At 40.0% G+C, this 20,163-nt stretch overlaps 2 protein-coding genes across 2 annotated transcripts in view; one reads left to right on the top strand and one right to left on the bottom strand.

Moving 5' to 3' along the window:
- The window catches only part of ttc9b (tetratricopeptide repeat domain 9B), a gene marked incomplete at its 5' end in the record, with an annotated part of 29,197 nt that extends 22,889 nt beyond the window's left edge, over nt 1-6,308 (top strand). Inside the window, 2 exons of the mRNA XM_079246925.1 lie at nt 2,445-2,627; nt 5,706-6,308. Coding sequence (XP_079103051.1) covers nt 2,445-2,627; nt 5,706-5,800 — 278 coding nt within the window. The 3' untranslated portion in view covers nt 5,801-6,308. The remainder of the gene's footprint in view (nt 1-2,444; nt 2,628-5,705) is intronic.
- Nucleotides 6,309-16,149: 9,841 nt separating this feature from the next.
- Nucleotides 16,150-20,163, bottom strand: part of map3k10 (mitogen-activated protein kinase kinase kinase 10) — a gene marked incomplete at both ends in the record, with an annotated part of 35,902 nt that continues 31,888 nt past the window's right edge. The window contains 6 exons of the mRNA XM_079246794.1: nt 16,150-16,544; nt 17,724-18,264; nt 18,893-19,191; nt 19,305-19,417; nt 19,637-19,775; nt 19,855-19,977. Of these exons, the coding sequence (XP_079102920.1) occupies nt 16,150-16,544; nt 17,724-18,264; nt 18,893-19,191; nt 19,305-19,417; nt 19,637-19,775; nt 19,855-19,977 (1,610 nt within the window). The remainder of the gene's footprint in view (nt 16,545-17,723; nt 18,265-18,892; nt 19,192-19,304; nt 19,418-19,636; nt 19,776-19,854; nt 19,978-20,163) is intronic.

The raw sequence follows: 20,163 nt of genomic DNA, 5'->3' as shown, positions 1-20,163 counted from the left end.
ACGAATATCAAAGTATTCTACATGTGGCTATGAGGTCTGTCTTTTGGATGCCATTGTGTTTTATTTAATTTCCAAAACAAGCATTTTGAAAACAAACCACAAATATTTCAAAACTCCAGAAAACTTGTCTGATAGCATTCACAAGATAAAATATCAGCCTCTGCAAAAACCTATCTCAGATAAAGCAGCACATCTAGATATCCATTATTAAATCGTCATTTTTATCAACTAGAAATTTGACAAGAATTTAAAGAGAAATCTGAATAAAAGGGAAAGATAGCTCTTGAGTATATTAAAAGTAATTATGATTATAGGGATTTACTTGGATTCATGTTATGGATGATAATGGAGAATATTTAAAGCTGAGGTAGGTAATGTTGGGAGCTAGTAAGATCTGAAAATGGCACCCTGTCTAGCCTCCTCTCCCTCAGGTTTTGCTCCTTACCTGATCCAAGGCTTTTTTCTTACCTCCACCAAGGAGGTTATGTTTTTATCTGCGTTTATCTGTTTGTGTTCAAGATAACTAAAAAAATTATGGATGGATTTTAATTAAATTTTTGCGAGTTGTTGGAAATGTGAAAAGGAAGAACAGGTTTAATTTTGGTGGTGATCTGGATCACCGTTTGAATCCAGGAATTTTTTAAATGCTGTGGTGGAGGTTTGCACTCTCCAAGTGTTTTTCTAGTTCGCAGTTTTTTCCACCAACGATTTTCTCTTTCTCAGCTGTTTAGCAGGAGGAGGCAAATAAACCAAGCCGGTCGGGAAATCCGTCCTGCATTTTCTCAGCCTTAAAGAAGCTTACGAAATATAACAAATGAACATCTTCGATTCGGCTCGAACGTTTTGATTGGTCAGAGTTTTTACAGATTTACAGTTAACTGAGAGGTTTAACTTTATTTCTTATTGTTCATTATTACAAAATGTATAGACTACTATCAGGACGAGGAACCACTTCACCCAGAGAAAAAGAAAATGTCTCTGAGCAAGATTACCTACCCCAGCTTTAAAGCAATGAAATACATTCTGAAGCAAAGCATTTGTGATAGAGTGAAGGGCACTACAGGACGGCTTGCATTTAATCTAGCAGACATTTTTAATTTCAACAACAAAACTAAAGAAAAAGATCATTGATTGAGTTTGAAGTTGGTCGCCTTTTGATGTTCAGGATGAATTATTTAGTGGTTTGCAGTTGTGCTGCTGACAGCCAAGGCTGGTGTGTATTTGTGAACTCCATTGGTCCTGCTTGTTTAATAAAACACTCAGCACATGACCATTTCTCACCCTGCATTTGCTCTTTGTCCGTTCTGTTTCTTATTCTTTTGCTCATTGGGAATTAGAGGTAGAACGAGGGGGGATCTAGTTTTAACACAGTCCTACAGGTGTCACCTTTTCTTCCCTACTTTAACCCCAGCTTCCCACACAAACACCTCCTCATTCCTGCCTGAAACTCTTGACTCACCCTACCTACCCGCTAACTCATCCTGACTCACGTTCTTCTCAGGGATGCCTATATCAAAGGCAGAGTTGGACGGAAGGCTAAAAATGTCGGAAAGGGTGCAGGATTTGGTTGCTAAAGGAGATAAAACTGTGGACGCACAAGGAGAGGCAGAGGAAAATCATAGTTGATGTATCATCAGATAGAAGAACTGGCAAAGACGGAAGGGGTGATGGAAGGAAAGGGCGAAAGTAAAAGCTTGTGTGGTTGTGATCGGCAGAGGAACAGTGAGTGATCAGATATCTGAGCCATCAGCAAGTGTTTAAAAGCTTTGGTGGACTAAAAGCTGTGTATGCATGTGTGTAATTTTGCTTTCATCTTTACTAATGAAGTTATTGTGACTTGAGCTGATCTCAGAACCGGTCAGACTTGCTATAGGGATGTCTAGGATTGATGACTACAGTATAATCTATAGCTTATGTTCTGAAGTCCTGTGTTGCACTTTATTACTGCTTTCAGCTGGTTGACTGTCTCAGTCTCTTTTTCTCTATTGCTGCCCAGCTCAACTGAAAAATCGGTTTCTTTCCTGTGTTTGTCAACCTGATGCTGCAGTTTTACGCCATTCCTGCATTTTCCACAACAAGTTCATCGGCAACGTTTTGAGACGCTGCACTTCTGCTCAAGGGCTCAAACAGTTTGCATGACTTTCTGTCTTTTCTCTGCACTGAGACGGGTTATTTATAGTCAGCTCACTGCCACCCCGAGGATCTGTGGAGGCTAAATTTCACTGTGGTTCTATTAAAAGGCACAGAGTGAGATATCAGCATAATGTCCTCATCTTCGTTTCTCTCTATGGGACCAATTTGTCGTTTTAACTTTAAAGTCTAACTCAAAGTGTTTGCACGACACAATGTGACAAATAATTTAAATGAATCTTTTTAGCTTTTTTTTTTATTCATAAGCTTGCAGTTCACCAACCTCCTTCTTGCTTTCTGTCTCCTTCCGGCAGCTTGCCTGTTACAGTCTGAGCTGGTAAACTACGAGAGAGTGAAGGAGTACTGTCTGAAGGTGCTGAGCCACCAGAGAGACCACTTCAAGGCCATGTACCGAGCCGGCATAGCCTTTTATCACCTGGGTGATTACGAATGTGCGCTACGCTACCTACGTGACGCCAAAAACCGGGAACCCACAGGTGAGAAAAAGTTGCTTGTCAGATTTGCACAGAATTCTCCGCCTCTTGAATTTGTTGTTGTGTTTATCCATATTTAAGGAAGTATGATCTCATATGAGGTTTGACAGGTAATCTCATGTAAACACAGTCTTGCATGAAAGGGAGATAAATACACAAAACAACTAAACAAAATTAAATAAAACAAAGTATAACTCAACCTGAAACAGGTAATGAAATAGTCAAAAACTAAAACTACTTAATAAATACACTGATCTGTTTGTGTCTCGTGCTTTTAACACAACACCCCAGTTAGATAAGAAACCCTGCCAACCAGTCTTGGTACAAACTGGAAGAACATGAGTTAAACACCCAAAATTTTGTTATTCATTTAACTCAAAACCAAGTGATCACATAACCTACATTAGTCATGAATGACTCACTACTGACATAAGGCAAAAGAGCTGTGTGTGTGTGTGCACATTTGAATGATGTCAGCTGTAAAACATGTTCAAGCTTTTCATGGCTGTCAATCAAAATGTTGGACTCAGGTTCAGGTGAATTCTGTCGGGCTCTGGCCTTGTCGGGTCTAATTTTTAAAGCCCAATTAGAGCTGTACAGCAGGTTTTTGGGCCATTTTAATGTAAGTTGGCAAAAAGAATAATAATGTCCTGTATGATGTTTCAAAAAGAAAATAAGGACAGTCAACAAAAATTCAACTATGGAAGCAAAGATTGGCCGTAATTGGCCAGTGATCTTTATTTAATCATAATAATAACAAGAGATAACAAGTTCATTTTCTTATTATATCAAGATAACAAAGGTCATATTCTTGTGAAAATGGGATAATTTATCTTGTCATCTCAAGAAAATTAAGTTTATTTTCTCAAAATAAGCTGATTAAGGTGGCTGAAACAGTAAGTTGTTACTGTGTTACACCTGTTTTCAAACGCCATGACAGCTGGGAAGCTTGAAGTCATGGTGAATATGTATTATTCTGTGAATGAATGAATGAATGAATGAATGAATGAATGAATGAGAAAACTGAATTTTTAAACCCATCACAGTTTCAGCCTTTGTCAGACTTGATAGAAGTAAAATCGAATGTATTGATCAGTAATGGATGTTCTTCCATCTGACATCAGCTAGCATCCATTGCTGGCTTGACAGTGCTGAGGCATCCCAGTACAGAACAGCTCTGTACTGGGATGGCCCTTGGACCCGCCAGTTGAGATTTTGGGAGAGAGGAAGATTATGGGTAAGTTCTCATCTATGTTGAAGGACAGACACCTCCCCCATCACCCTACACCTCCCCCAAACGCCTACAGTTCCACAGAGTCATTTCAGCTACAGACTGCTGCACACAAAGTGTGGAGGAGCAGGTCATTGATTCCTGCAGCAGTTATATTGGAAACTGCTTGTAGTCGGCCATAAGCACTCTCAAAAAAAGCTGGTGTCATGTATTATTGTTATTATTTTAATGATTTGTATATATTATTAATTATGTTTCTGGCACTAATCTGTGTGGAGTTTACATATTCTCCACCCATGCGTGCGTTCTCTCACGGCTTCATTCCACAGTCCAAAGACATGTACTGATTCGAGTCTCCAAATTGTCTCTAGGATTGAGCATGAGTCTGACTGAGTGCTTTCTGCTCTATGTTGGTTTTGTGATGGACTAGGAACAGCTCCAGCCCCCTAGCAACACCGCATTTGAATAATTCAAGATAAATTATCCCATTATCTCGAGAAAATGCAGCTAAAAAATATGCAAGCATGGAAGCTCTTGGCTTGGATGTTTAATATGACATTTTAATGAGAATATGTGGTTCATCTTGAGAGAAATCAAAGATTTTTTCATAGATTTATTTCAAACAATGTCCAAAACTTGCCATCTAGTGATGTGCACTTGAAGTGAAGTTTGCTATCATTCTCAAAATTGTCATGGCTTAAATGTAACTCATGTTGTTTTACTGATCTGAACATAATGACACTTACTTTGCTGCAGAAAGATTTTCCTGTAGTGACGCAATCTGTCCTTAACAAACATGAAGCTTCCACATGAAGAAAATTCTTTTCATAACACTAAGAAATCGGTCATAAAGTATTTTATCAGTCAAAGCTTGGGATACACCTACTGGCTCATTTTGAATGTGAACAGGTGTATCTATCATTTTTAACACAATTTTACAATGAAATGCACAATACAAATTTTGTGTAGCTATTTTTCTTAAGCAGTAGTTGCCTCATACTGTAGAGTATCTTGTTCATGTTTGTATGTGAGGTTGAAACATGACCAGTCCTGACTCATTATTAACACTAATATAACTACAGATAAGTGTAATGGCTGTTGCCCAGCATGAAGCCATTCATCATCAATCAGAAATTGTGTGTAATGGAATTATTTGTTTATTTGTCTCTTTCTCTCTTTGTTTCTTCACAATTGAAAAAAAAGTTACTCAGAAATTAAGAATTGATCTACTTTACTCCTCATCAGCTTGTCAGCTTAAACAAAGTAAACAAAATTAGGTATTTGTATCAACTGCAACCTCTGTTTTTGATATCACAGATTATGTGCATATAGGTGCCTTTATGCAAGTATTTCCTTTATGTTTTCCTTAACCTGAGCTGTTTTCTTTAATTAAATGACTGGCAAGACTACAACCTAACTCACTCTGGTGTATTGCATTAATTGGGGCGGTGCTGGCCTGGGATGGCATCAAATTTTTGGCCTAAATTATTGTCCCAGTCCACCCCCGCTCGAGGGTCAATGCAAGTTTTTGAATGTTTTCCCACCACAATACACCTGATTCAAATAAAATGGGTCTCCAAGAGCTTGTTGTCAAGCTGTGCACAAGTCTCTTAATAGCCCATTTATTTGCATCAGTTGCTGCAAGGAAACAACCAATACCTGCAGGATGCTGATTTTCGAGGACTGGATTTAGATCCTTGCACTAAAGTCTCTTTAATGGTTTAAAGCTGAAAACTTAATTTTTTAAAAGATAAAAAAAAAAGATAAAATATATCTGACATTTTTGTAAAAACAGGAGTGTTGAGAATGATTTGCTTTCAGTAAAGGCATCTTTCCTCTTTTTGTCACAGACACCAATGTGCTGCGATACATCCAGCTGACAGAGATGAAGATGAGCAAGAGTGGACAGCGGGAACGAGAGAGTGGCAAGGAGACCCAGGGCTGATCCTTTACCTTTACAACCTTTCTCCCTCCTGCCTTTGACCCCATGAGCAGTTCTCACCCTTCCTTTTCTCCACCTCCTCTCCTCCCAGACTAACTCCTGACAGCAGTACAGACAGAAGAGACTTGGTCATCCACTAGATGACACACGAACAGGACACATCAAGCGCTGTCTGCTTCTTCCTCCTTCTCCTTTTTCCCCATTTGTCCTTCAGGTGCTGTGGTTCCTTTCCCTAGATGCAGTCAGCAAGTTACCAAGAAGAAAATCAACAAAAAACAAAGAAGCTGTATTATATTCATAGAAACCGTCATTGTGCTGGAGTAAAAAAGGAGCTTCAAGACATACATATGAACTAAAGACATTTGCGTGATTTAGTAAATGTTTTAAGAGCATAAAATGGTTCATGTTTTGGCACTCTTGCTCTCTCTTCTCTTTCTGCCTTCTTTCTCTCCGTCTTATTGCGAAAAGGAGAATTTGGGGGTTGGGTAACTTGAGCACACCTGCAGGAGGGCAGGAGTGTGTGTGCATGTGCAGAGACAGTTCCAAGGATAAGAAAGGGATAGCGGGGGGGGGGGGGGGGGGGGGGGGGGGTGAGACACATATCAAGACCACAGCCCAATTTGATTGTACATCTTATCACAACAGGGCTCACTCAGGCCCCTTGCCCAGACCATGGGACAGAGTACCAGGAGAAACTTTTCATTAAGAAGAGAAAAAAACCTGCCTTGTTGCTTAATCTATCACCTCTCTGTCCTGGATGCCATGTATCTCAGTTCCTAGACTGTTTGTTTCGATTTAAGGGCTAATTCAAGTGTTTGTAATCCTTCATTAGGGTTTTTAATTTGCTGTCATGCTCAGTAGTAATTGATAAGTTAATGGCAGTGTGTGCGGTTAAGAGGCACAATTCCCGAGCAGTTCTTGCTGTTATCAGGTGTACTGTTGTGGAAACTGGTGTGTCTTGAATCTGTTGTCCAAAGCCCCTCTTGGGTTGTGTGTTGTGTTCATGTTCTTGAGAATGTTGAGGCCCCTCCCTCCCTCCCACTGACCCCCCTCTCAGTTCTTCTGTCAATGATGTCACAACGGAAAATAGCCAATGGGATGGGACTTCCATCGACCACTGTTGGCTAGATGGAGATCCGCTGTCAAGCTTCCCAGTGAGAAACACTTTCTTAATAGAGGTCCAACTTTTTACCAGTAATGCTGAAGCTTCTCAGACATCACTAAGGCACCAAGGAGACTCTGGGCACCGTTTGTGCAGGGAAAACAATCACAAATACGTCTGTCCTGACAGTCCAAACCACAACATGGGAGCATTTAGCTTCAATGTGCTTCCATAAAGGTGAGCCATTTGAAACTCTTGCTCAGTTTATTGTATTTTGATACATAAACCATCCAGGATTGATAAAACTTAAAAGATCATTCCTACAACATATGGATGGACTTGGACAGGCAACAACACTGGATACTACTGATGATACAGTCTGTGCACATCCTTTACAAGCAGTTAAAAAGTACTGCTTACTTCTCCTGTGACTTGTGAAGCTCAGTCATTGATAATACAAACATCACTTTTCTAATAGCTTTACCACAAGCTTAAATCTGCCCGCTCTGTCCTGCAGAAGGTTGGATTGATCAATTTTGAAAGCATGACCTGAATTTTCCTTGTCTCTGATGCCATGAAACCCAGTTTCTTAATCCTCCTGCATGAAACGTGCGGCTCCGGAGAGTTATTTCAAATGTTGGGATAGGGATTATATCTGCTCTATTGCTTTCTGTCATGGCATGCTGCCACTAAAATTTTTGCTCATATCAATATTTTAGCTATTCTGTCCTTTAGGGACAATGAAAAAAACTGGTTGACGACAGGCTGTGATCACAGCAGAGGAAGAGATATCAAATATTTCTTGAAAAAAGATAGTCTTCATTACATAAGCGTCACTTCCTGCCTTGACCCACTGCTTAAGAAATTCAAACATGGTTGGGGGAGGAAATACAATCAGAGAACAGATATCCCGTCCTTAATTATTTCGTTGACCTGCTAAGAGGTAGACAGGGACCTAAGTGTGTCAATGGCACTCTGGAGAGACACCACCATGGGTTGAGGAGACCAGCATGATACAGAGAGGTTCCAGTGGAGGGAGAATGAGGCCATCAGTAAAGCAGCTGCACCTGCGCTGTGTTGGATGAGACATGAAAAAGTTTAGAACAAGTTTATCATCAGACATAAGACAACCTGAATTATCTGGATGCCGGAGTATGAGCCCAAAACTTGTTGATTCCTTATTATAAGTAAATCTAGCTTTTCGACATTAAGTTAGGGAATGCTGAGAGCTATAATATCATTGTTGTAGTATTCATGTGGTATAAGAGTATTTTACAAACCACAAAGAATGCAAATCACAAAGCACACACGTGTTCTGGCAGTGAAGAAACGAGCTGTTTCAGGCCATGAAAAATCAGCAATCACTTCAACCAGTTCCTGATGGTTTGGAATTGACGGGAAGGCAAAAAAGTAGATTTGATTTTATGCAATCACCCTAGTTTTTCAAGATCTGAAAAGTTTGGATAGCTTATTACAAACCTTTTCAAATGCAAGCTGTTTTCACAGGATCTCAGATCCTCATGGAGCCTTCCTTGTTATATTTACATAATAACTCTATACAACACAGCTATGCTGCTGTAATGTGTGTAATGTCTGACATTGTCCTGCTAAAATGATGTCATCTGAACAGCAGCATCGTTACCAGTGAGGAGAGATTTCTTCGAATTCTCTGAGATGCAGAGGATAGAAAACTGTATTCCCAATTTACACTTTGTTTCTGTCACTCTTACAAAGTTCAACAACCCTCCATCTGTTCTATAACAAATATTGCACACCTCCTCCCGTTGCCCAACTTTAAAAGAAAAAAATGTGGCTGCCACAAACATAAAATGACAATTTATGACTTCAGTATCAATGTCTAATAATAAGCATCTTATAAAAGTGCATCTACAGAACATTTACCACATACTTCTGGCCATGTAGTCACATTTGTCGTTTCATCAGCGTAACACTAGTTGAGTAACTGGTGATTGTATGTAAAAGTTACACCCAACTAATCCAAACAGAGACACATTTTCAAGAATACACAATCAAAAACCTTTTATATCATTCATTTTAATTATTGTTACATAACTCTGGATCAGTCAGTGCAAAAACATGAGATGCAGAGGGTTTCCTATCTCTTGATGTGTCTCTGCACTCTGTATTTTGCTTCTGTGTCTCCTGCTTTCCCAAAGGAGATAAATCAACAGTGAGGAGCAGAATCTGCAGACTCGTCTCCAAGGCTGCCTAGACTGAGTCTCATCACCTACGGGCCCCTCGAGGACAGGTCTCCCCCCAATAGTCTTCTCTCCATAGCACCAGTTTGCCATCTTGTTTTTGTCTGGCTGTGCTAAGTCATTCTAGCTCATTGTGTACTACAACTGTCCTGGGATAACTAGCTGCACAATAAATAGGTTTGTTTCCATCCAAGCAGGTGTCTTGATTAACAACTGAGCTGACTCCGCGGATGTTATTGTAAGCATAACCTGACAACATGCTGTTTGTGCAAATAGAGACGGAGAAATCCAATCTCTTTATCAGTGTAGCTTTGAAAACAAACTAAAAGCACAACAAAAAAAAAGACAGAATAGTAAAGCTACTGGCTGTGTTATTTTCTGTTTTTGCTCTTTTACTTTCATGTCACTTAAAGTAAATGTTTGTCAAATGTCAAAGTAGTTTTTGTGAATAAATTATACAAATGTAAAAAAGAAAAGAGAAAAAAGAAAAAAAGGAGAGTTTTATGGTTGTGAAAAGCTTTACTTTATTGAATTACTTTATCTACAGAAAAGAAAAGCAAGAGATAGAAAAGAGAATTTTACTTCAGCTCCTCAACAGAGCTGCTTTGTGACTTTGTATTTGTTGTTATTTCTGCCTCTCTTATGTCTCTCTTGTTGAGGGATTCAGAAGTGGCTCAGAGGGTGTGCAAAGCCCTTCGTCGCCCCGGAACAATGAGGATTTACAGTAAACACAGGAGTGGATGAGAACTGGCTGGACGCACGTTTCCCTCATGTTTGTTTCTGTGTTGACATGAAGGACATAACTCTGGGGACGGCAAGGATTAGATCTCGTTTTTGTTCTGCCTCGCTCCAAGGAGACCTTTTTTTTTAATTCAACGTCCAAGCAGCCGACAGGCCTCCATATCTGGTTTTATTGAACTGCTAGCCCGGGAATGCACTATTGATTGGTAAATGAAGATTATGAATAAAGTTTCAAACAAGTAATGTTGTAATTGTTGTGTTTCAGCTAAAGTGACACTTTCGTTTATTCTCCATAAAACTGTCTTTCTTAGTGATTGGAGATAATGCCTTTGAAATGAGTTCAGCAGAAACACATTTAGTAGCACTGAAGGTCATTTGACACCTGTTTTTCTTGAAGATAAATGTTTCTTGCTGCAACAAATTCAAAGAGTTATTAATGTATTTTGATGCCGCACTGCCCAAACTCTCGAAAAGCATCTTAAAGGGACAGGACAACAATTGTATGATTTTGTTTTCTGACTTGTGAAAGACTATTTCTGACAATTTTCAGAGTTTCTTTCTTTTGTGACTTGTAAATTCTCTTTTATTTGCTCAATGTCACAGAACTTTAAATGTAAAGCCCTTTGACAATTTTGGCTTAAATCTAGTTCGTGAAGCAGGTATAACATGAGTGATCTCCAAGCTACTAAATGGATTTGTTTGTTTATGAAAGGAGCACATGGTGCGACAAGCCACTTGGTCAGGTTGGAGACACTGAATGTATACTTATTGTGTTATTATGAATTATTGTTGAATTGGCTTTGTAGAATTTTTAAGTGTTACCCTTATTGAATTGCGAAGGGGAGTGTGCATGTTTTCTCATGTATGCATGGGTTTTTTCCATGTACTCTGGCTTCCTCCCACCGTCTAAAGACATGCATGTTAGGTTGATTGGTTACTCTAAATTGTCCCTAGCAATGAATGTGAGCATGAAAGGTTGTTTGTCTCTCTGTGTTGGCCCTGTGATGGACTGGCGACCTGTACAGGGTGCACCCTGCCTCTTTCTCAATGATGCTGGGATTGGCTCCAGCTTTCTGCAACCCTGAAGTGGACTAAGCAGTTAAGAAAATGGATGGATGGAGTTGTGAAGGTAAACGCATACCAGTAGCAATGTGCTGACCAGAGACCAAGAAAGGTCAAAGTAGACAAGCGAAATAACTGTTTGCAGCAAGAAATGTGAATTAAACTGACCTTTCAGTCCCATGATTGAAATGAAAAATACTAAGAGCAAAAGGTACGAACAGGCCAAAAAGGGACAGGTGATAAGTGAAACACTGCAGATGCAGATTGGGCTGTCTTGGGCTCATTTAGAGCATGGATGAGAAACTCCGGTCCTCAAGGGCCACAGTCCTGCAGATGTTAGGAGTTTCCCTGCTGCAACACATCTGACTCAAATCAATGGGTAATTAGCAGACTAGTGCAGAGTTTGATGTCAAGCTCTGCACAAGTCTGCAGGTGTATTACAGCAGAGAAACTCCTAACATTTGCAGGACTGCGGCCCTGATTGTTTGATTCGTCACTCACAGTCTTCATCAAACTTGTGCTAGAGTTGTTTGGCAGTTTTTCTTTTAAACGTGTCCTGTTTTTCTGGCTCAAAAGGCCACCGAGTGGTAAGACAATGCTGTTGAATTGCTAAGTGAAACTGTCCTGGTGATACTGATAAAGTAGTTATGACTTCTCAAAATAATTTACTTAAAGAAGAATGTTGTTAGGCATTTTTATTCACACCAGAGGCCACACATTTCTAAGTCTTATATCCTTTAACTCCTCAAAATACTTCACATAGCAACAATTTGTTCATTAACATGTTGAGAACTTCCTAATCGAATGTCATTAGTGGTTTAATGGTCTGATAAAAATTTATCAAAAGATGAAGAGAGCCCTTCTGCTTGTCTGAGGACGCACCAAATGGCAGGCAATCTGGTTAAGCGTTCACTTCAAACATGAACAGGAACACACATTTGTATCTCTTTGTCAGTTGCCACCTCTCTCCTTTCCCTCTTTTATTCCATCCTCTGAACATTGACGTTTCCTGAGTCTGAATGATTTGATGGGGAAATATGTTTGCGCTAGTAGGGCAGCCCCCTAAAACAAAAGAAAGAAAGGAGGCGTACGCAAATGGAAAAATTATTACAAGAACTGTTGAAAATAATGGAGGGAAAAACAGAAGGTGATGAATGTGAGCGAGTCACAGCAGCCGTAAAAAAGGGACAATGGCTAGAAAGAAAGGCACAATTTTCCTCCCTCATAGAAAACACTTGAGTGCGTGTTTGAGTGTGAGTTGTGAACAGACCACACAATACTCAGCCTGCTGTATCCTTTCTGTTGGCTGTTTATCACCTCTCCCTCACTCTCTACATTTTCATCCATTTTTTCCCTTTTGTGTGTGCGCGCGTGTGTTGTTGCTTTTAATAGCATCACCATGGTAGTGAAGAGGGGTTGCTAGGTAACTGGCTGGCGTCTGAAACCGTGTTTGATTGGCGGTAACATTGACAAACACAGTAATGGAGTGTGTGAAGGTTTGTGTATCTGTAACATCTGCATGCATTCTGTTGTGTCTTTAACTTGAGAGGTTGCTTTGTGTTGTAAATAAGATCACAGTTTCTTTGCCATTTCCAAGATTTTGTTGTCCTCCGACATTTCAGACGGATATTGGAGTTCTATGTATGTGAGCACCTTTATCAGCCCGTTCAGCAGCTGCAGTGTCAGACACAGCGACTACAGGAATGCATGACAAGAAGAAAAACAGCAGACCTGGTAAAGATATGACATCATAGGTCACAGTGGTGACACCTACAGGATTTTATCTGTTACTGCAGGCGCCTTTGTTTGGAGTTATGAGACATGTTTGCAATGCTGAACGACGTAATGAAACAACATAAAGCAATGACAAAATTCTAACATAAATAAAAAATAATAAAAGAACATTTCTAACTCAATTTTAGCAGAAAAACGTAATTTACTGGTAAAAAGAAAAGCTTGGTTTGGTTTTGTGCCCCTCACTGACAGATATAAAAATATTGTTCAGACCATTTAACAACTTGTAGATATCGCAGATGCCAACCATGTTGTAAAATAATGGGTCTTGAATTGTTTTTAAATCTGTCTGTCAAATCATTGTTATGCAGCAGAATGTGACATTTTTCCCTATGATTAGAAGTATAACAGAATATAATGAGAAAATCGTAAACTGAAAACACCTTAAATCTATTTTTCAGCATTGCACGCATCTTTAACCATGAAAAATAGTAAACTGCTCCTGAAGCAGCAGCAATCTGTTACCCTTCAGTATCCAGTCACTGAAGAGCAGCAAAGAGCAAAGTTTACCCATGGATTATTGTCCACTCTAAATATATTTTAAAGGTAAATACAGGAACTTTTACACATTTATCTCATAGCTAAAGTTTCAAAATACAAGAAGCCTGACCATAACTTGCTGATAAAGATTCAAAGAGAGTATTTCAGCCTAAAACCAGGTTCATAGTTTGGGTCCTCTTGTTAAGGTTTCTTCTAAAAGTAAAGTAAAATACTGTTAGGTGAAAAGTGTGTGGTAATGCTTCTTTTCCTTATTAACTTTCTTTATACTCCAACTCAATTTCACAGCACAACAAAACTATTTTACTGTTTCTTTGTCAGTGATGATGATGCTTTAATTTCTTTCACAGGTCTTTACATCCAGTCTGTTTTTTTTCAGGCGCTTCCTACAGCTGGTTGACTTGTTTTGGTTTCACTTTTACTTCTCATAAATGCATTGTTTTTGTTCAGATTTCCTCTTGTTCATCTTAATTTATTTTGTATTCTATCCATTGTTTTGTTGGAGAAAAAAGTTGAACGCAACAACTAAAGTAATTTTCTATGCATTGAAATATTTTTGAAACCACAATAGTTTTTTAAATCTGGATTTAGTTTTTTCTCCTGTATAGTAGTTTGTGTCTTAAAAATTTGGATGTAAAATGGACATCTCTTCATTTGGAAGGGTCACGGAAAATGACTGTAGTAAACTAAAGAAATGGACGCAAAGTCGTAAAAATTGCTTTATCTTGACAAACTCCAAGAAAAAAACATGAGCAGAATATGTGAGTCAAAGTTACATGGGTTATAAATGGGTGTAGTTGCTACGCCTGTTTTTTTTTTTTTTTATTGTTGTTGTTTTATTCTTTACTGTTCTGTTTCTGCTTTATTATCATTTAAATTATTCTATTATGTGAACCCTCTTTTTGCCATTTTACTTCTAGAAAAAGTCAAATAAAATAAAATAAAATAAAAAAATAAAATAAAATAAACCTTTGATGGGCTGGCGACCTGTCCAGAGTGTACCCTGCCCCTCGCCAGATGATTGCAAGGATAGACTTCAGCTTCCCCGTGGTATAAAAAATAAAAAAGTAAAATAAAATCAAATAAAAATGTCAGCATTCTTGTTCATGACTATAACAAAACCAGATGTAAAGCATCTTTCTTTATTTTGTTTTTTCTTTTTATTTGCCTTTCGCTCATCACATTTCACACTAGCTCCTCACTGAACCCAGACATGTCACAGGTTGAGACTGAAGACAATATGGATGTTCCAGTAATCAGTTTCCCAGGTTTTTCCTTGGTTTTTCCTCTTATATTAACAAATATATACAGATATCCCAGGAAGAGCATTGAAATAATAATTAATCATTTCCCACAATAACAATAGATTCAATAAATACGCAATGTTCTTAACCGCACAAGGAGAATGAGTTCGGGCTCACTCCTCTACCAACGGGATTGTCATGATCCCATACAAATAGTAACACACACACACACACACACTGAAACCCACTCTCTCACACACAGTCACCTACAGAAACCTGCACAGTCAAGCATATACCATCTGCAGCCAATAAACTGTCCACAGCTCTGGAGAAAAAAGTTGAATTGTTAACTGTGACCTTTGAGTCCAGAGAAATCAACTGGTCGTACAACGTTGCCCCTAAAGTGCCACTGATGTTGAAGACAGCAGGTCAGAGGAGATGAAGTCTGAAAAGAAGTAAACATGAGGTTGAAGTTGACGTCAGGTAGCCTGTGTCTTATTCTGCATACATTTCAGTAGAATGAGGGGGGATCTGTGCAACGTCATATGATAGCAAGAGGAATGTTTTTGTAAAAAAAAAAAAAAAAAATTTTTTTAAAAGTACAATGAGAGCATGTGTAGCCACCTTGAACAAAATGCTCCATGTAGCGTACTGTACAGCAAGCCATCCTCACATAAAACAGCATGCACTGAAAAGCACCAGCACACACAAATGGACCCACTTTGTTCATCCACACATGTACAGTAATATACAGTATGTGCATTCACAACAGACAAACACACCTGGGCTGGGAAACGAATTTAAAACAAACATTGTTGCAAACAGGTTGCAAGCACTGAGAAAATAAACTCTGTTTTTTACTGTACAAGACTGAAGATGTGACCAGTCCACCAGTGCTGAGAGAAAAAGGAAGGCTTTTTCCTGTCTCAGGTCAGGAGGAAAGAGGATAATGGCTTCCATGCAGAGAGATGACATGGGTGGTAGTGAAGGCAGGTTTGATGGAGAAGACTTTGCGGAAGATGTTTGTGTACTGGCGAAACAAAGAGTGTGCAAAATAAGAACAGACACTCTAAAAAAAAAGTGCTCCAGCTCCTCTTTTTAACACTCTATAAACAACGGACATGAAATAGTGATTTTTTTTTTTTTTTTCTGATCGTCTAAGTTGGAGACCACAGGGATGCAAGCAGAAAAGTGCAAAGGTACACAGACAGGCAAAAGCACAAGTAGATGGTTTGCAAAGTCAAAACGTGGTTTATTAAGTACTTGAATGGCTTCTGAAGGAAATGCCACCTGGTCTAAGCAGCAGGCGGAGATGGCCTCCATGGAGGGAAAGAAGGGGAAGGTGGGGTGCAGGAGCACACTGCAAGGCTTTTAAAAGGCCTCTTGGACCCTCCGCGTCGTGCAGGTTAAAAAGCACTAGTAGGGAAAATGCATGAAGGGTTTCACACCTCTTCAGGACACACAAGAGAAGTGGCTTCCACTAAGTGCCTCAAACATGACAAGAAATGGGATGTTTTTGCAAACGTCACTTAGTGCACTTTAGTCGGCTCAGACATCAGTAGGCTTCTTTTATTCAACCCTGGCCTGAAAGTCCTGCAGTAGGTCTCAATGCAATTAAAGAAAAGGAAAAAAAAAAGTGACTCAAAAATGCGCTGTTTTATTATTTTTTATATGTTTTTGTTGTTGTTTTTACTACAAGTATTGTTGTCCACACAGAGTGGCAGGCTGCAGCTGTCCACACAGAGGAACCGTGTGGTCCAGATTCTGGCCCTCCATGTCCATGTCCATCAGGTTGGGCCGTGTAGTGCTGGTGCTGCTGTCCCCTGAACCAAGAGGGCTGTCGCAGCTGCTGCCTGGAGACGAGCTCAGGGTCCGGGACAGAGAGCCAAGCTTCCAAGGGTCAGGTTTTATCCTGGCTGGTGTGGGTCGTGGCCGGGGGGCAAACTCCAGAGTTTTGGGCCTTTCTAAAGGACTGATGAGTGGATCTGGGTCAGGAATAGGAGGAGCGGGAGCTTTGCGTCTTTGGGGGACTGGGAAAATGATGGCGGGGTCTGGAAGTCGAGGGATGTCCAAAGTGTCCAATGTCCCTGAGTGATAAAAGAAAAATAATAAATTAAAATGTCTGATTCAAATGTCTCTGACGTGTGTGTGTGTGTGTGTGTGTGTGTGTGTGTGTGTGTGTGTGTGTGTGTGTGTGTGTGTGTGTGTGTGTGTGTTGGATGCTTTTGTTTCTTGTTCTCAAATGCTAAAGATAATCACAGTTTTTTCTATGTTGTCCTAAGAGTCTAAAAAAATCTCTAACGGCTATAGCCTAAAAGGTCAAGGTGGTGTTAATCTGTGGGTGTATGTCTTCAGGTTTTGACTTTGTCTTTTAGTTTTTTTTAATTTCTAATGTCATGTACCTGCAAGTTTAGTGTTTCTCTGTTTGCAGTCTGTTCAATTTACTCCTATGCATCAAAGTTTAAATTACAGATTGCCACATCTGCATCTTGTTTGGTTTTATCTTTGCATTGTTTCTTTTTTGTTTTGTTTTTTTAATTTAGTGCCAGATCATTGTGAAAACCTTCCTCTGTTGTTCTAGCTCAGTTTTGTTCTGGTCTATTATGTTTGTGGTTTTGTTTTGTAGATTTTGTTGTCCTTTCAGTTCATTTCTTATGTTCTTTAAATTATCAAAAGTGTTTTGTTCTTCATCTGACTGCCTTTTGGAGTCTGGCTGCAGTTTGGGTCCTGCTCTCCATTTCACACTCCATCACATTATCCAGTTACTGTATGAGCTCCATGTTAAGATTTTTTTTCTGTTCTGCTCATAAGAAATGAAATCCTGTACAATAATTTCTTCTCCTGTAAAATTTGATGGTTTCATTCAAGCCTTCATTTGATCACATTTTATGAGAAAGTCGGTCAGTTTAAATTTGACTTGGAGTTCGAATAGAATTTATTATTAATTATGCCGCAAAAGTTGCACTTCTGAGAATTTTTATGTAGTATTTTCTTTTCTTTCTTGCTGCTTTGGTCAGCTGTGATTTCTTATGTGATATTTTAGTTCACTAAGTGTGTGTGTTCTTTGCCTCAGCTATCCTCTAATGACGTTCCTTTAGAGCCTCAATAAATGGCTGAATCATTTTTTTTGTCCAGTTGTAACGCAAAGTTTTCACTACAGCAATGACCTATTCCTGCCCTTCGATGCCCCCTTTTGCCAAAAAAATAAATAAAAGGTCAAAAACTATTCTTGTAGAATTGCTGGAAAAAAATATTTTAAGAATCACGTGTACCTTTGCTGGTAGTGATGTGCGTTACTCCTGGTGGAGGAGGCATGGGCATGTTCCCATCTGACGGTGTCCTGCGGTGTCCCAGAGTTTGGGCTCTGGGTCGAATAGCCCCATCAGAAGGGGTGCGTCTGTGTCCCCTGTTCAAAGCCATTGCTGCAGACACGTGGGTGGGCGTGAGCGACTGGTTGGGCTCCTTCTTGAAGCTCTCAGCCCGCAGATCCAGAAGCGGGTTGAGGGTCGGAGCAGGAGATGCTGCTGGCGTTTTGACCCCTGTCATTGGGGTCATGGGGTACTCGTCCGGGTCAGAGGGGAGGAGGGACTTGGTGGAGTTGCAGTCAGAAAGAGAGGACAAAGAGAGGAGTGTCACAGAGGGTGATGGATCCATGCAGGGGAGCGCAGAGTCATGTTGTCTGGAGAGGCTCAGGGAAAGGTTTCTGCTAGGTGGAGAGGTGCTGCGGCGGAAACGGCCAGTCCGCTGGAAAAGACCCTCCTTCTTCTTTCGCTGCTCCTCTCTGAGGTCCTGCTCATCTTGAAGCACCTGTGAGAGGCCGCATTAACATTAAACAAGTATTAGATAGATTAAAAATGTTAATAATAAAATAATGAGCATAAAATAAAGTTTCATTACATGGACATAATTGAGAAAGACATTCAAGTAAATTCCAGGGTAAAAAGGAAAGGTCTTAAGCCTGTCCTAAAAAAACTTTAACAGTGTGAGCAGCTCACATGTCTGCTTTTAGACTATTAAAAATGTGGAGCATGAAAACCAAAAGAAGCTCAGCAAGGATGGATGTGGTGTTGCGGTTCATGGCTACATCAAGGTGTCTGTGGAGACTCTGTTGTTTCAAGTTCAGCCTCGGGCTCACACTTGGCTTAGTATTCCTAAATCCACTCCTGACTTTTATAAGCTTTGATTTCTGTTCCTGTTAAACTGTAAAAATTGGCACCACCTTGCACACACTGAAAAAAAATGTCAACCTTGCTCACATAGATTGGTTATTTTTTTCTGCATCTACTTTCCCTCTCTATCCTGACCAGCGCTGGACTCCCTGTCTCAAAAAGATATCCACACAGAGTGATGTTTGTGAGTGATCACTATGTTTCACACTCGGGTTTGCATCACTAATGCTGATTATCTTGACTGAAAACTGCTGGTGTCTTCTTACCTGCAGTTTTCCCAGTTGCAGCAGGTCTTGTCCCAAACCCACTGATGCAAGCAGAGAAGCACAACCCAACAGCAGCATATTGCTCTTCTTCCTCTGGCTGCAACGACGAATTGAATCCTGGTAGCTCACACCTGTCCCCAGGCCCCCAAGTGCCTGAGAGGAGCTTATACTACCAGCAGCAGACAAAGTGTTGGGACCCAGGCTGCTCCATAGAGACCCTGAATCCTCCATAGCCCCGTTACTGCTGGTCTCTGAAGGCTGTAAAGAGCCTGGTGATTCCTCAAACTCACAGCACTCCTCTATTACACACAGACAAAACAAAAATGGTAATGGTCAAGTTATTTGAAACAGATAGCAATAAGACTAAGAAAATACCCAAAACAAATAGACAACAACAACAAAAAAAACTCACCCATTTCATTCAAGCTGGAGAAGCCAGCAGTCATAGGTGCATGTTTTGGGGACTTGCCCAAATTTGGAGCACTTGATGAATAAACTTTGCATCCTTCACCAAGTGATTTCAGCCTGCAGGCAGGGGAATATTGCATGAAATCCGGTTTAAGTTTCAGCATGCTGTGACCAATAATTTCATGGGAAGATGAAGCTGTGGTAATTGTAAATAAAACAAATATGACCCAACAATGTGTAAAGTAACCTTCCTATGAACAGAACTAATCAGAACAGAATAGAATTGATCATTTCTTAGAAAACTTAACCATATGTCAATTTAGATCATGTACGCACTTTTCTTCTCCTCCAACTCGCTCCTTCTGGTGAGTGGAGCTCGGACCCCAGGTGCGTCCTTTCTTTTTGCTGGTTGTCAGGTCTTCCTTCTTACAAACAGCACTGCGGCCCCACGTCTTACTGCCATCACTCGGCGTCACTGAGAGACAGTCCAAAGATTTAGAAAGCCACATATTTTCTGTGTATGCTTACATGACTTCAACAGTGATTGCACTCACGTCTAATGGCTCGTAGGCGGGGTATAACTCCGGGGCTTGCAGGTGGGGTGGTGCTCTCGCTCCCCTGGTTCTTCCTCTTGTCCACACTGGGTGATGCCTGCACTGTGATCTTATGCTCAAATCCTGCAAAGAGAGAAATATTTAATTCAAATTTATTGAGCACTTAACCAACATGACATGTAATGGGAACTTTATACATAAACTACAGCAAAAAGCTTTGCTGAAATGATCACTTTAACTGATATTATGAGAGGCAGGTCACGTTTTTATTCCAGTTTGGAAAATGAGTTTTAACATTTGCTTTATTAT

The sequence above is a fragment of the Telmatherina bonti genome (genome assembly GCF_933228915.1).
Source record: "Telmatherina bonti genome assembly, chromosome: 9".
NCBI classification, from domain to species: domain Eukaryota; kingdom Metazoa; phylum Chordata; class Actinopteri; order Atheriniformes; family Telmatherinidae; genus Telmatherina; species Telmatherina bonti.
Note: the sequence above shows the minus strand (reverse complement) of the source record. Positions and strands in the feature narration are given on the sequence as shown.